The sequence below is a fragment of the Salminus brasiliensis genome, chromosome 17 (assembly GCF_030463535.1).
Source record: "Salminus brasiliensis chromosome 17, fSalBra1.hap2, whole genome shotgun sequence".
In the NCBI taxonomy this organism is placed as follows: Eukaryota; Metazoa; Chordata; class Actinopteri; order Characiformes; family Bryconidae; genus Salminus; species Salminus brasiliensis.
In genome coordinates this window covers 15,322,446-15,338,797 of record NC_132894.1, presented here as the reverse complement: position 1 = coordinate 15,338,797, position 16,352 = coordinate 15,322,446, and the positions used below count along the sequence as shown (strand labels likewise).

The 16,352-nt window shown below is 41.5% G+C and overlaps 1 protein-coding gene across 1 annotated transcript in view; it reads left to right on the top strand.

The window, feature by feature from the left end:
• Positions 1-16,352, top strand: part of diaph3 (diaphanous-related formin 3) — a 371,639-nt gene that overhangs the window by 65,819 nt on the left and 289,468 nt on the right. Inside the window, exon 5 of the mRNA XM_072660640.1 lies at positions 2,981-3,114. Coding sequence (XP_072516741.1) covers positions 2,981-3,114 — 134 coding nt within the window. The remainder of the gene's footprint in view (positions 1-2,980; positions 3,115-16,352) is intronic.

The following is a 16,352-nucleotide window of genomic DNA, read 5'->3' as shown; positions in this document are numbered from 1 at the left end:
TTATACAAATAATAACTATGACTCTTGAATTAGTTGCAAGCAGAACTTTATAAATCCTTAATCTTTCATTGAACAACCAAAAGTTACAAATCAACAAAATCCTGCAACCCCCTTAATTCCTGCTTACAGAAACCTATTGAGGCAAAAAATAGGTAGTTAGCCTTTGCTAACCCACTAGCCTTGGTAAACTAGTCTCAAATGAAATTTCTCTTTTTCTGATTTAAACTGGTGGGATTTGGTTTCATTTTCCAATACCAGTCTTAAGCAAATGTACGCAGTGCATCAATCTTTCACGATACACCTAAATCTGTTGTACCAGTGTACTGCTGCAACCCTACACTAATTACAGTGTTTCTGTTTTTTTTTTTTTTTTTTGAATGGTCAGTACACCTCAAAACACTAAGCTTAAAGAAAAGCCCTTACTGGGATCTGATCTGCAAAGCCTCTGCAACACAATTAATGCTGATGTGTTGCAGAAAATGAAGAGGCTTTTTTTCAATATATTTCTGGCAATATTAAATCTCCCAGTTTGTCCATTGTATTCTGGGACACATCTCTGTCAGATGTGTTATGCCAATATTTAAAATTGTAGTTAATAGCAGAAAGTGTTCCTGAGTAAAATACTAATTTGTGTTTGCTAACAGCTGCCGAGTCTTCCATTAGCATTTGGCATACAGCAGCCAAATGATCTGGCGGGCTTTGGAAAACTGTTTGGAAATGAATAGACTTTTGAAGCAAACAATGAGTAAAACATTGCGAAACAAGCAAGAAATGGAAAAGTTTATAATTAACCATGAAGCAGTTGAAGCATGTTCTCAAATATCATATTTTTTTCCCCTCTTCACATGATGGTGTATTTATGTTAATACTGAATACAATACTAGGCGTTGACTTAACTTGAGTAGTTTAACATAATGTTTTAAGAACAAGCTTTACTTTCAGCTTAGTTAAGTCTAATTTTACTTGCACTTCTTAAAAACAGCTTTACAGAAATCTGAAAACAGGCCGCTAATGAGGATGACGGTGTCAGAAAAAACACTCCCTAAGAGAACGAGGAAGAAACACTGACGGGAACAGAGACTCCAAAAGAGAACGCATCCTCCTCTGGGCAGCACTGGATAGCGAACTCCAAAAGAGAAAAAAAAACAAAACAAAAAAAAAGAAAAAAAAAAAGCTGATTTAAAAACAACCAATTTGGGTCATTTCCACAACTCAGTCCTGGGACACTATAACAGAACATACACTGGGTTAAACCGATCCAACTATAGCTGTGCTATATGCATACCTCAAAACTTACTTTGACCCAAAACCTAGTTGCTCTTTTGTTGGGTTAGTGTCTAAAGTTTTGATCAAAAAGTTTAAATTGTTACTTTAAGTGATTAAGAGTATAGTGAATAAAGTTCAAGATTACTAGTTTTTTTTTCGTAAGTTTGGTACAATACCCCGACACCTCAAGAGATTTTTGTTCTCAGAAAACCTTTAACAAGGTCTAAGACCTTAATTGTGTTGTTGGGGTCTGTTCACTGTTCTCATTAGGAAATGCCAGTTTGAAAACTTCATAGCAGTGTTTCTTCTAGGACTTTCTTCAGCAATGGCGATCCAGAGAGATGAATTTATAAAATTACTAGCAATACGATATATGGACTTGTGTAAACAAACTTTGTAAACTGTTTATTTAGGTCCATTTATACATATGGCATCTTTCACCCACTGTGAACTGGCTGTTTTCAGGCTGAAAGATAAGAGCTGCACAGGGCACATACACATCTACTGTGGCTTTTTGTTGTTTTATGCAGTTTTATGCCCTTTATGTAAAATGCCTTCCACTTTCCTCCCTTTGTCTATTTCTACCTCCTTCTTGTCAGGTGCATAGAAATAGGAAGACTGGGTTGGGGCCATCATAGGTCTCCTGTATGCATTGTTTCAAATTAAAGCCATTTGCAGAGTTTTGTAATTACGCACTGTCCAAGTATTCTGGCTTGCTGGTAGAGAGAAGAATGGATTTAACTCTATACCAGCAAATTCTGTAAGCCAACGTCTGTCTGCCGCCCCTTGTCTATACAACGCAGAACGTTTCCTGTAGTGAGAACGCACCTGACACGGAAGATCTCTGGCTGTAAACTGGTAACTCTGGATAATTTCCAGACCTGATTCTCCGGACATTTTCTGGAGTTGATATGTGCATATATTTAAAAACAAAAAGAAGCTGAACATGAAAAGATGATGGTGATGATGGTGATTATGATGGCTACCTTGAGAGGTATAACATTACTGTTTATAACATACAGTCAGGTCCATATGTATTTCCTGAATGAAAAGAAAACCATGAAATGAAATAAAACAAGCCAACATGGAAAGCCCTCACTAATTAGCTGCCATGTTGAATTGTTTGCACTGTTTTTGGCTGCCAGGAGTAGCATCTGACACGTGCAGTAAATAACTGACACAAGCTGTGTCCTAAAGCCTAGGTTTGCACATATAGTGAGCTCCATTGCTCAACCTCCTGCAACCTCCTTTTTATTATTTATATATTTTTTTAAATTAAATTATTTATTTATTTATTTTAATAGCGCCCCACAATTTGTGCATGGTTTATTTTTGGACATTGGTTCAAAACTCTATTGTATTAGATGTATTTTTGAAAATCTATTTTATTGTTTAAAAATCGTTTTCGATTTTACATGGTTAAAAGGAAACTAAGGGTGAACTGTTATAGCACTAGTAGGTTCAAGAAAAGATCAGTGGATGTTGTTGGCAAATGTCTGATTGTGTTACTGTATGCAAATATGTATATCTCTGTATCAGTTCAGTTCACTTTATTGAAATAACACATTTGCATTTGTATTGTCAAGGCATAAGTTTAAAAATGATATATAAATTACATATATGTGACTACATATTCCATAAAACAAAAGTTGACATGCACATAAAACAAACATGCATATCTCTCATTCTCTCTTGTGCTCTCTCTCTCTTTCAGGGCAGTCTGAAGAGCAGCAGCAATCAGATATCTCCTCAGGAGTTTCTCTGTGAGCTGAAAAGTGGAGCGACTGACGAGAAGCTGTTTGCTTGCTTGGATTCCCTCAGAGTGTCCCTTACCAGCAATCCAGTCAGGTGCATGCACATACCCTTTTCTCCCTTCTTTCTAGACAGTTGTAGACACCTAGCTCCACACTCTGATCTTTTAAACCATCTTAGACATACACACACACACACCGACACGGCTCACCTGACCCAGCTACACACCTTGCCTAACCTTTCACATTTGGCTAATATCTAACTCCTGCGCCGGGCCCTGTGGTATGAGCTTAGAGCAGCACTTCATGCTGGGAGGCATTAATATTTATTTCTGATGTGCGCCATGCTGGAGGTTCTCCCTCCTGCCTCTTAATTGTTTGATGCCAGTCGTGACAAGCTCTCCTGCTGTTCGCCCATATTTGAACCACAAACATGAGCCAGGCCTCTCTACAAAGAAAAATATTTTTTAAATAATTAAAGCTGTTTTTTTTGACAATTTAAACCTCTTTAATTGAACACTTCTACCTGTTTTAAATTCAGTTTGCACGACAGGGGTGGGATGCCGCAGGCTGTGGGCAGGGAGGTGGACAAAGAGCAAAGAAGGGATTGGGAGGGGATCTGATTCTCATTAAGTAGTGTGCATTTCTTTTGGTCTTACATTTGGTCTTACATTTGGTCTGTGGCCTTATTTTTAGTACAGTCTAAATAAGTGATTAAAATTAATAAATCTTCAAGCGTCTATGTTGGTGACCTGCATGTTTCCAATTATTCATTTAGCCAAAAATAAAAACTTTAACCGAAGGAAACTTGACCTAAACTAGCTTGAGAAAGAACTCCAGAATGAAAATTTGAGAAGGACATATGGTGAAATCCGATGAAAGCACCCTCAAATCATTTTTCTCGCTTCTTTTATTGTTTGCTGTTCGTTTTCATTTGAAGCATTTCCGATTACAAGAATCCAGTCAATAAAAAAGGTTGAGCGAGCCGCTTGTGTTTGTCTAGATAAAGTTATTACATTTATTTGAAGTTAATTTGGCAGACTATGCTAAGCAGTGTGTCCAATTTTGAAGGCTTGAGCTGGCCAATAAGCCTTCTGCCATCCATAGATGGAGAATGATGGAGGGGGAGGGGGGGGCAGGGGGGAGAGAAAAAGTGAGGTGATGGTACACTGTTTTCATCCACTCTGCATTCTTTATTGGCATAATTCATGAAATGTCATGATTTCTATTAGCTCGCTGCTCTGTGTTCAAGCACGTTCCGGCAGAGAGTGTCGCTGGCCACCAGAATGATCCACGATCGACCTTGCATAGCAGCGACGGGGCACGGCCATTACTCACGCTCCCCGCACCTTCTCGCTTGTTTACAAGGTTAAAAAAAAAAATCCTAACCAATCCAATCTCGCTTTTAGCATGTGTCGTCCGGCTCCAGTGCCACTACAGCAATGAGTAGCTGCCGCCGCTCTTTGATTAATCCGTTTGTTGCCGTCTCGTCGACTGATTAAAGGCCGCACTGTTCTACAGACAGAGTTCTTTTAGTTGGTTAACTCCGTGTTTATCCCACAGTGAGGACTGTCCCTTTCCCAGCACCACCACCGTAAACATTGCTACTGCATCTAGAGGCGAAAACATCTCTCAGCATGAACGTCACTGCTTGAGCTGGCTCACCTTAGCTTTGTAGATGTGGTGGTATTTGAGTTTTTGGTAAGTGGGCTTCAGAGAGACATGTGCCACAGTTGGTCATTCATTAATGACAGATTAGGCAGTGTTCCGTGTTCAAGAGACTTTGATGAAGGGTTGCATTAACTACACTGTGGGGGAAGAGGGAGCGTGAATCACTGCTGGACACTGATTATTCTAATAGGAAACATGTCCAAAGTGTGTATCTAGCATTAGCATACAAAGAGACAGAAGGGAGACAGTGAGGAGGGTATTCCTGACCTGAAAAGTACAATGCGGTATCATTTCTTCATGTCCCCACATCTCCAATTTTTGCCCAAACTTTCCCGAATGCGTGTGCGTTTGTATGGGTATGTTCAAGTTTTGGTACAATAGGGAATACAAGCAAAAAACGCCCCCAGGCCTTGTTTTCAATTTATCTTTCCATTCTCATTTTGGAGACCAATCAGCTTGAGCTGAGCTTAGTATGGCATGTTGCAGCTAGAGGTTTACAAACTTTTTTTTCATTTATCCTTATAAAATTATTTATATTTAGCTCTATTCTTCGGTATGAACGCATTTATAACTTTCAGTAATATTTAAGCCTTTTTTGGGGTGGGTGGGGGGGTGTGTGTGCTGGTTTTCCCTCTTAGCACAAATTGAAGATCATTGTTAAATGGTGGAGCTAGCATCATTAAACTCTCTCTACCATTTAAGCTTATCCTAATTCTACAAAGCTGTTGACACACAGAGCCGGGTTCATTGCTTTGGTGTGAAACTGGCAAATAACTAGTCACTGCAGACAAAGGGGATTATTCGACATGGCTTTAGTTTCAGGGAGCTCGCAGCATGCAGCAAAAGTAGACTTTTAGGCTGGCATGTGCTTCAGACGCGGCAGTGCACAAGATATCCTGTGCTTCCCTATAGCTGTTGCTCGTGTGACACTCGCTGTACTTTGTGTTGAGGAATTGGGCTTAAGTCTTTCAAGTTTGAACTTACAGGCATTTGAACTGTAATTGACCAGGTGTGGAAACTGAAACTGAAGAATGTGGATGATGGAGCACCACTTGGGCTGCAACTGATGACGTTACATAGTTCCACAGGAACACAAGTACAGACAAGAAAAGTGATTGAGAATCAGCCGTGGCGCCTCGTCTTAAATCCTAGTGGTAATTCTGTTAGCATCACGGTGTGAACACACTCAACATAGAGTAAAAGAGACTCGCTGAACATTTCTCTCATTAGCACTCATTCCTGCTAATTAGCAGTGGTCTTCATTTTGCCCACAAATCTGGTCACTCTGAATAGACTTACCACTGTGTGTTTGTTACCAGAAAGGAAAACCTTTCACATAACCTGTCTGGGAATATATTTAAGGTTTTAGAAAGACCAGGCATTGACCATAAACTTGTGAATTGATCTTATACAAGGAGCCTCCATTATTATCGAGCTTTCTTAAAAAATAAAAACCCTGTTGTGTTGCATTCAGAGTAGAAAAAAAAAAAGTTTTTCAATATCTGCCTTTTTATTTTTTAACTTCCCTCACTTTCTCACACATGCCCACTAGACTCAAGCCTCTCTCAAGTACTGTATCTTAAATAGCAAAGCCCCTCTTCAACCACAGGTTTGCACTTTATTTTATTGATGGCGGATCAAATTTGTTCTGACTTAGTTCCACCCTGTGACGTATGCATTATGAATTCCAGTCTCACTTATGTTCCCATTTTAACTCTGACAGCAGTGACAGCAACAACATAGCGTCTCAGCCTATCAGTGTCAAATCAAGCGTTTAACTGAGCGTTGTCAGAGGTGATGATTGTAGCATCTGATGTTTGATTCTGTTGTATCAGGCTTTAGATACAAGGTCTAGGTGTCTAGGGACAAGTTTTACTCTGGAGAATACAGAGATGCTGTCTCTGATGTGCATCTCTTTGGCTTTGAACTGTGGAGCAGTTTTGCTAAATATGTTCATATTGGTGTGCCAAGACTGTTAAGACAGTTTTGATACCCTTTGAGTGAGTTCTGATTTTTTCAATTTTATTATTTTTTTTAAAGATGGGTCCTCTCCATCTAGGCCTTAAGTTACAGTAGGATAAGAGTATGCAATGCTGGTGTAATCAGAGGTGCAATATAAAATGTTTTTTTTGCTTTTTAAATAAATTCCTTTTGATTAAAGAGTATAGTTTGATGCTACCGAGGTTATTGTAGGAGTAGGTGAGTGGGTAATGATGTTGATGTTAATAAATAGTGTGTGTGTGTGTGTGTGTGTGTGTGTGTGTGTGTGTGTGTGTGTGTGTGTGTGTGTGTGTGTGTGTGTGTGTGTTAAAGGTTAAAAGTGTGTACAGCAAGACACCACACTTTAGTTGTCTGCTGTTTGATTTGTACCAAAACAACCCACACACACGTCGGCCACACACATAGACACACACACACACTCCTTCCCTCGCCTTGTGAGGCAGGGCGGTTGGCACTGGGCCGTGGCGGAGGTGCAGAAGGAGCATAATTTATTCCCATATTTCTCTTTCCCATTCAGGCGAAGTGTCTGATTGGACGAGTGAGTGATGTTTCCATTACCTGCCCCCGCCACCATGAGTGACATTGATTTTCCGTTTCTCCCTCCTCTCACTCCCTATCTCTTTTTTGGTGTCAGTTCAGAAGTTCATCCTCCCATCACAGAGCGGAATGCTAAATGGTTTTGAAAAGACACCTGTTCTGATTTAGCTGGCTTCATTGCGCTCCGCTTGCCATGACTGGTTAAATATTGAGAAGGTTGATCCTAACGAGCGTGGAGCCGAGTGGATGGATGATGACCTTTTTCTCTGCTGTTTCACTCCTTCTGCTAGATTAGAGTTCCGCTGCTCCTTTTGGACGGCTTTAAAATGAGAGCAGACCTCTCCCAAATGATGAAACAGATCAAGCAAAGAAACGGTATAATCACGGATTGTTTTAATCCTGGTTAAGTCCACTGAATTTGAAGCTTCCGTGTCTAGGCCTTAAAAGGCCAGTTTTGTGAAATAGCAGATTTAGCTCAAATTTTTTGGAGTGGGTTTGACTTGCTGGGCAAACATTGCTCAGGTTTTATCCACATCAATCAGATCAGATTAGATTTGACATATTTTTAGACAGATAAACTAATATTTAATTATATGTTTATTGTTCTTTGAAATAACTATGTTTAAACCAGTGATTCCGAAAATGGTCCTCTGGTCCTTTGTGCATCAGTTCTCAACACAGAGAGAGCAGAAATGTGGATCGTTTTTCGGATCCTTGAGGACATGTTGAGTACCACTGATTTACAAGATGCTGTACTACTACGTTAAGGTATCTGCGTTTTATTCTTTTAACTACTTTTTACTTGTCTAGTACATTTTTGAAATTTTCTAGCTGCAATTTTGACGCTTTATAAACATTTATAGACTGGCTTCTGCAGATATGTACATGTAAAATATGGGCATTGGCTATCGGATTCTAGTATCGAGGCATATCTATTTAAAACCCACTGGCCGTACGTTAAGCAAGGGATGTCCTATTTTACTGGATCGGGTATCTGCTGTTTTAATGCTAATACTCTTTTTTTTTTTTTAACCACAGTGTTCAGAGTCCACAGAATGCAGGCTAATGCTAAACAACACATGCTATAGAAACTCGAATCATAATTATTTCACATCAGAAGTTGACAAACGGATATCAGTTCAGAGTGTGTACCACCACACACGCACGCACACAAAGTGACTTGACTGGAACTGGGAGCTGAATGGACAGGGAGGTGAGTCAGACTGGATTACAAGATATTAAACACACTGTGAAGCTGTCATTTTAGGAAATGTCTCTATTAGGGGCAGTGGTGGCTCAGCGGTTAGAGCGCCGGGATATTGATAACAGGGTTGTGGGTTCGATTCCCGGGCTCGGCAAGCTGCCACTGTTGGGCCCTTACCCTCTCTGCTCCCCAGGCGCTGGAGTTGGCTGCCCACCGCTCTGGGTGTGTGTGTACTCACTGCCCCTAACACATGTGTGTGTGTGTGTGTGTGTGTGAGTGTGTGTTCACTACCAGATGGGTTAAATGCGGAGGACACATTTCGCTGTACAGTGTACACTGTACAGTGACAAATACGTGCACCTTTACCTTTACCTTTAGTACCTTCTGTACTAAATCTATCGGTACAGAATGTCTGCAGCACATCTTGTCTAAACTGTGTGGCTTTCATACAAACACAATGATTGAAATGGATCGGTATCCACATCCATGGTATATGGTATGGTCAATATTGGTATACTTGGATCAGGGGACAAAATAGCCTGATCGAAACATCCCTACATGGAACCCAAGCTGCTTAAAAAGTACGTTTTGAGCTTCTCATGGTTGTGAGATCACATGTTGCAACCTTCCAAAATGTCCAGCCATTTAAAAAAAGTTTTATTTTTACTTTTGCTATTGCTATTATTATGTTGCTATTATTACTTTTTCTTCGTATTACACCTGGAATATTAAGCAAACCACGTAAAACTACACACACCTTACAGGTTACAATTGGAATTCATAGGGAAAAGTAGCATGGAAATGGAAATGGTAGAAGTTTAGTCTGTTTAAGGAATACAAATATGGCTCAGTAACACGTTATGGATTTTTCAGTACTGGTGTTGCTGGTTTGTAATAGGCTGCTGGCTACAGCGGAATAGAGTCAGACTAAAAATGCCTGCTCTGTCCCGCTCTGTCATTTTCACTAAGGTATTAGGGGCATGATCCCCTTCACTGCTGCTGGCTGATATTCACACTCCAACAATGTTAGATCATTTTCCCAGTCGCCCAAATAAGCTCCAATCCAGTTACCACCGCATCACCAAAGTAACAGCGAGGTTCAGGGCAAATTTATCGCCGCATGAATGTAAAATCAATACAGCCAGGAAATAAAAAACCCTTCCTCTCCCGGTCTGTGCGGCAAAAGTCTGTTTCCTTCTCTAAAGTAGTTTACAAAACTCCAGGAGAAGGCAGCCATCGATATCAGATAGAACAGCAGCCTCGTTTGCTCTAAGGGCATTGAAAATGGTACACCAAGGGCCCCCCCTTCTCCTTCTTTCTCTCTCTCTTATTCGTGCCCTCTCTCCTTGTTCCCTGCTCCACTGGTGTCAAGACCCAGTGCATGGTTCTGCGAAGTGTGGGATGCGGAATGTAAAACCGGTTCGTAATTTCCCACAAGTCCAATAAAGCCTGCCATCAACTTCCGAAAGATCCAGCACCTCCTGCCAAGCTAAAGACAGACCTACAGAAGTTATTTTATGATTTTTCTAGCCTTCCTCTGTCTTGTATTATCTCTCAAGTGCTTCTTCAGCTTCTTAAAGACCCTTTAGTGTTTCCGATGACAGTGACAGGAGCTATGCAACGATTTGCAATATGTGGTTGACAACAGGCACATGGAGGAAGAGGGTCTGAAATGGAGAGAAAGGGTGAAGAGCTTTTGCACAATAGGGCAGCGATTGGACTTTGGCATGTTTGTAGTAAAGAGGGTGTTACGGTGTTGTTGTGTTTGGCATTGCACTGTTTAAGTGTTGTGCGAGGCCGCAGTGTGACCGGATACCGAGTGTTTCTCACACCTGGTCACGGTTTGAATAGTAGCCAATGGCTCGGCCTGCTATTTGTACACCTGTTTGTTTGGCACAAGTAGCCCGTCGAGAGCGTATTTAACTCGTTAGAAGGTGAGCGGTAATTACCTTTCTGTACCAAGCAATGGCATGTTTAATGTGTGTTATGACAAGAGGGTTGAGGTGTTCGTTTATGATACGCTTTGAGTAGTTTGACCTGTGTTGTCGCAGTGGATGTGCACTAGGGATGACAGTAAAGCAGAGTGTGAAGACTGATCGAGCAGAAATGTGCTATGAAAGTGTGCAATGGGATGCATGCCACCACAACATTGGGCTAAATTTGCAAATGTGCCTTTATAGGTAATGTTCAGCTGTTTGTTTGGTATCGATGAAGCATATTTGGGGTGATTTTGATCCAGTGAAATCACTGTTCAGTCTAGGTCAGACCTTCTGAAGTGTGAAACATTGCTCATTCTGTTTGGTAGAGGTGGAATGGACCACAGAATGTAATTTTCAAAAAATAAAAGGGAGTATAATACATGACCTCGCAATCCTTAACAATGACATATTTGAAGTGTGCTATCAGTGGTGGTAAAACTGTTTACTTTGCTTACCTCGTGAGGGACGCTTGTTTTTCAAACTTTGCAAAAAGCTTTGAAGAAAAAAAAAAAAAAGATTTGCCTGGCTGATGACCATTTCCTTTCGGACCTTGCGTAGGTCTGCACAACATATTGTTTCAGTATCTTCTTTTTAATGTGCACATGTGCAATGTCCTGTGAAGACAAATTAAATCATACACATTGTGCAACAGGGAAATCTGTACTGTTCTCATTTTCCATGCCATATTTTATCTGCCCGATATCATTAACTGTACTTCAGATGCAGTAAGGACATTATTCAGGTCATGACATGTTGGATCATTGACTCCTGGATGGTAAAACCTGTTTTTTAGTATCGCAGTAAATATCCCAGAAGTACCAAATGCAGTGTCTGTTTTTTCTAATATCGTGCAACGTGCAGTTTGCACCTCTGTATTTCCATCTAGCATTTAAACAAGAAACAAAAGGGGCCTGGCACAATTACCCAATCCACTCGTTTAGTACTTCCCCCTATCTCATGTAATGTTCCTGACACTAGGGGGTTCAGGACTGACGCAGGCCTCACATGCACATGACACATGCGCAACCAGTGCAATCCGCCACTTTTCGGACTGCAGCCAATGTAATGTCACCAGGCAACCAACACACTAGGAGGAAAGCGCCAGGTACCCAGCTCTGATGCATTGGCTTGCAGATGCCTGTGCCAGCCAGCATCACACTGGAGTAATGTGGGAGAGCGAGAGAAAGGCCAGTTGTGCTGCTAATGACCGGCTGCATGATCCAGGGTTTGAACCATCCATGTTAGTGTATGTATGAATGTATGTATGTATGTATGAATAAATGCATGCATGCATGCATGCCCTTCCCCCAGACCTTTTTTTCAGGGTTTAAAATATCATGGATAAACATTTTGCATTAGGAAATTGCACGTAGTTTCTGAAAGTGAAGTCTCAGTTCTGCAGTGCGGCAAGAAATTCATTCATTCCATACTTGTCTCTTCTTCCACAAAACTCTTCATTGAATTCAACTGAAATTGAGAGATTGTTTGTTCATATGCTACACCAAAGGCCGTGCAATGGTTTTGAACCCAACTCCATAGAGCACCTTTGATGCTGTAATCTTTCCCACTCTCTCGGTTTCTTCTCCTTTTGAATCCCTTTTCTGAAAGCTGCACTCGTCACACTGTTTTGTAGTCGAGTTTCTGGAATGTTCCGTCTGCTCTCTAGAAACTCCAGCTCTGACTGCTTTCCCTGCGCACAGCTGTCTGTCTGCAGTACGCGTTGGTTCAGTGACTGTGCTGTGGCCTGGCATGGCTGTGAGCCTGTCACTCTCTATAGTGGTCACTGTGCCTGCGGTTTGCCCCCTCGAGAGCAGCTGGCCATGTTCTGCCCTCCGGAGGCCCAGGCTAGACCCAGCGCTCTGCCTTTCACGCCCCGTCAAACTAACTCTCTCTCTCTTTCTCTCTCTCCCTCTCTACGCCCCCCCTTCATCTTTCCCCAAAGAGAACGTTAAGAAAGGGGAAACAATAAATGGAGAGAAACGAAAAACTGTCTTTGACAGGTTTGAAGAATTCCTTTGCACCAAAGTACGACTGCCACATTGTAATGTGGTAAGCTGAGACAGCGCCATCTCCATTGCTTAAAGGTGCCACAAGTATTCCCTCAACAGATTCTGATGCCACACAGACTGGTGTTTAATTGTTGGCTGCATTTATGATGTTATTTATAGGAGATACATTTGGCTTATTGCAACATCAATATTCAAACTGCTTGCTAATGGCCTGTGGGAACTTGCTTCTTATGTATTTATGGACTCAATATCTTTGTTCATAAAACAGTATCTTTTAAACAATGGAAATGTAATGCTCCGCATTTTCTTTTGAGGCAGAGAAGGACCTGCAGCTGATTTTACAGATGAACTCTGTGATTACGTAGCTCAGGTAGCTCGCCCTCCCTCCCTCTCTCTGTCTTTTGGCGTGTTGGTGTTTGTGTAGGTGTTGTTTATTTTCCCTTACTCTCACTTTTTTCCTTTTCATTCCATTTCCAGCTCTCGTCCCGGATGTAAACACAAACACCACGTTTCTTCCTTCGAGGGGTCACTTACTCTCTTCTGATTTGGGCTGGTAGCTTTTGTGTGCTGGCTTTTACATGAATTATCTCTCTCACTCACTCTCTTACAATCTCTCCCTTTTCCCTGGCCATTGAGGTTCCAGGTCTTCTCATGCTCTTGGGCCCTCCTCTACTCCTTTCTTCAAAAATGCCCAAGCGCTCACATGCAGTGTATGCAGTGCTCCTACTTTTGCTCTCTCCAGCTGGGCCAAGACATTGGTGCAGGAGGCATAATTGTATTAAACAGACGTGATAAATGGTGCTGACAAACAGGTGGAAATTGGTTTTTGATATTATATTAAACCTGACCTTCATGTTTAAGGCTTCAGATTTGTTATTTTGTCAGAGCACAATAGCGCGTGTTGGGACGAGCTCAATAAGTGGTGCAGAGAGCCTAAGCCTTGGCTTTGTGACACCGGAGGAATACGTAGCACTCCATCTGGACATTGAGGGGGAAGTCTGTTTCTGCAGTGTTCTGCACTAGGTTTGCTATTCATCATCTCTGACAAGGGCTTTATTCCAACCTTTTTCCAAATTTGCAAGCGCATTTCTGCAGCTCAAGGCCTTTCCCCCTGTGCTGACAGTTTAAAGTCTGTATCATCTCATAGAAGTGGTGTTAGTTGTAGTTGTCTGCTTGATATAACTGATTCTGGTTGTTTGGTTATGATCCTACAGCAACTTCTGTTTGAAGACTAAATCTATAAACTATTATGTCCAAAGTATTGTAATAGAAGCATGATGGCACTAAAATGTGAACGATGTTTATAGTCCATTTAATTACCCTTTAGCCAGTTTGCTTATCGTTATGCAGAGCTGTTTAGAAAGCCAGTGGGTTTAAGATGACAGAAGTCCTGCATCTACTCATTGAGGTTACATATAGGGCCTTATGATATTCCTATATTCTAATTCATCAGGTAGACATCTTCATCCCTGAATCGCACCTATGACACTTTCAGAAGGCTCAACATTGCCTCCTTCCAAGTTTCACAGACCTATTATTTACCCAACCTCATAAACACAGAACCACATCTGCCTCTGTGTACCTAGCCACACTGGCAAGTGACAGCGTTGATGCTCATGCAGCTAGTTCCATGTGGCCTCTACACAGTACATCAGCAACCTTACACACAACACATCTGCACTACGTCCATAACCGTTAATCCACATTGGCCTTCCTGGTGACTAAGGCTATACCTGCCCCCACCAAATTAGTTTGAAAGTACAGGGATAGTGTAATGAGCCTTTACAAGGGCTACTAGGTATAACGAACATACAGGGTTGAGAATGCTGTCTGAATGTTGCCTGATAACCTCTCTTCAGGTATCTCCATGCGAGCTCAGAAAGAATTCCTTCAATCAGCTGACCGTCAGTGCTGGAAGCATTGCCCAACATGAAACACCAATACCAGCAGGTATCACAGCTGCAAGAGCTCACGTTGGAAGAAATGATCTTTAATATGCAGACCCCGTTAACAGCTGTCTGTTTGTAGTGTGGGTAGGGAGTGCTTCCCCAGAGGCAGACTCTTATAGAGCAGGAATTCACAGACCAGGTTTTGGCCTACAACATGCAGGAATGATATCAGATCATTAGATGTCCTAATCAGTGGTGCCCACACACACACACACACTCACAGTAACTGGCCTGTATCTGATTAGTGGGAGTCTCTTGCCAATTTGAGTTGAAGCTGTTGCCAAGCCATCAGAATCAGGCCTGTAATTACAGTGATGGACTTGATGATAGATCTCTTTGAGACAGAGAAGGGCACTTAAGAGACGAGGAGAGGAGAAGAAGACGGGAGTACAGCAGGACAGCGAGGAGAAAGAGTGGAGAACAGAGCAGGGCATCAGGGCTGCTGCATGTCGAGAGTTTAGAAATTTAGGAAAGAAAGGAAACAAAAGGATAGAAAGGATGGAAAGAGCTGGGGCCTTGGGGAGCTTGGTGGAATTGAGCAAAAGAGTTGGTGCAATATCAAATAGGGTTTTCCCTGTTGAATACAACAGTGGCTCTGCATGATGCTGTTCATATCCAAGATCCTCGTGAATTCCCAGAGCTACCACTTGTAATTTAGATCTGATAATTGCAATCAGTGTGTTCCAGTTAATAAAGAATCACAAGAGTTAGAGTGAGAGAAAAAAGAGATAGAGATAGCAGATTCTCATGAAATATTGGGGAATATTGGGATATAGATATTTCTTAAAATTTCTTATATTATTATAGACATTTCTTAAAATTATCATGGGTATAACAATTGGGTATGGGTGAAGGGCTGTTATGCAAGCACCCATGCTAAAATTGACCTAACTGAAGTTGCTCACAAATTTCCACAGATGATTTTTTGGGTCTTATTACAGTGTGTGCAGAATTATTAGGCAAGTTGTATTTGAGAGGATTCTTTTTATTATTGAACAACAACTATGTTCTCAATCAACCCAAAAAACTTTTTGGAAGTTGGAGTGGGTTTTTTTTTTAGATTTGGCTTTCTTAGGAGGATATCAGTTTGTGCAGGTAACCATTACTGTGCAGAATTATTAGGCAACTTAATAAAAAACAAATATATACCCATCTCACTTGTTTATTTTCACCGGGTAAACCAATATAACACAACATTTAGAAATAAACATTTGACATTCAAAAACAAAACCAAAAACAAATCAGTGACCAATATAGCCACCTTTCTTTACGATGACACTCAAAAGCCTTCCATCCATAGATTCTGTCAGTTGCTTGATCTGTTTACGATCAACATTGCATGCAGCAGACACCACAGCCTCCCAGACACTGTTCAGAGAGGTGTACTGTTTTCCCTCCCTGTAGATCTCACATTTCATGAGGGACCACAGGTTCTCTATGGGGTTCAGATCAGGTGAACAAGGGGGCCATGTCATCATTTTTTCTTCTTTTAGACCCTTACTGGCCAGCCACGCTGTGGAGTATTTGGATGCATGTGATTGAGCATTGTCCTGCATGAAAATCATGTTTTTCTTGAACCGACTTCTTCCTGTACCACTGCTTGAAGAAGGTGTCTTCCAGAAACTGGCAGTAGGTCTGGGAGTTGAGCTTCACTCCATCCTCAACCCGAAAAGGTCCCACAAGTTCATCTTTGATGATACCAGCCCGTACCAGTACCCCACCTCCACCTTGCTGGCGTCTGAGTCGGAGTGGAGCTCTCTGCCCTTTACTGATCCAGCCTCGGGCCCATCCATCTGGCCCATCAAGAGTCACTCGCATTTCATCAGTCCATAAAACCTTAGAAAAGTCAGTCTTAAGATATTTCTTGGCCCAGTCATGACGTTTTATCTGATGTCAGCCTTCCTTACCTTGGCCATGTCCCTGAGTATCGCACACTTTGTGCTTTTTGATACTCCAGTAACGTTGCAGCTGGTGGCATCTTGGCA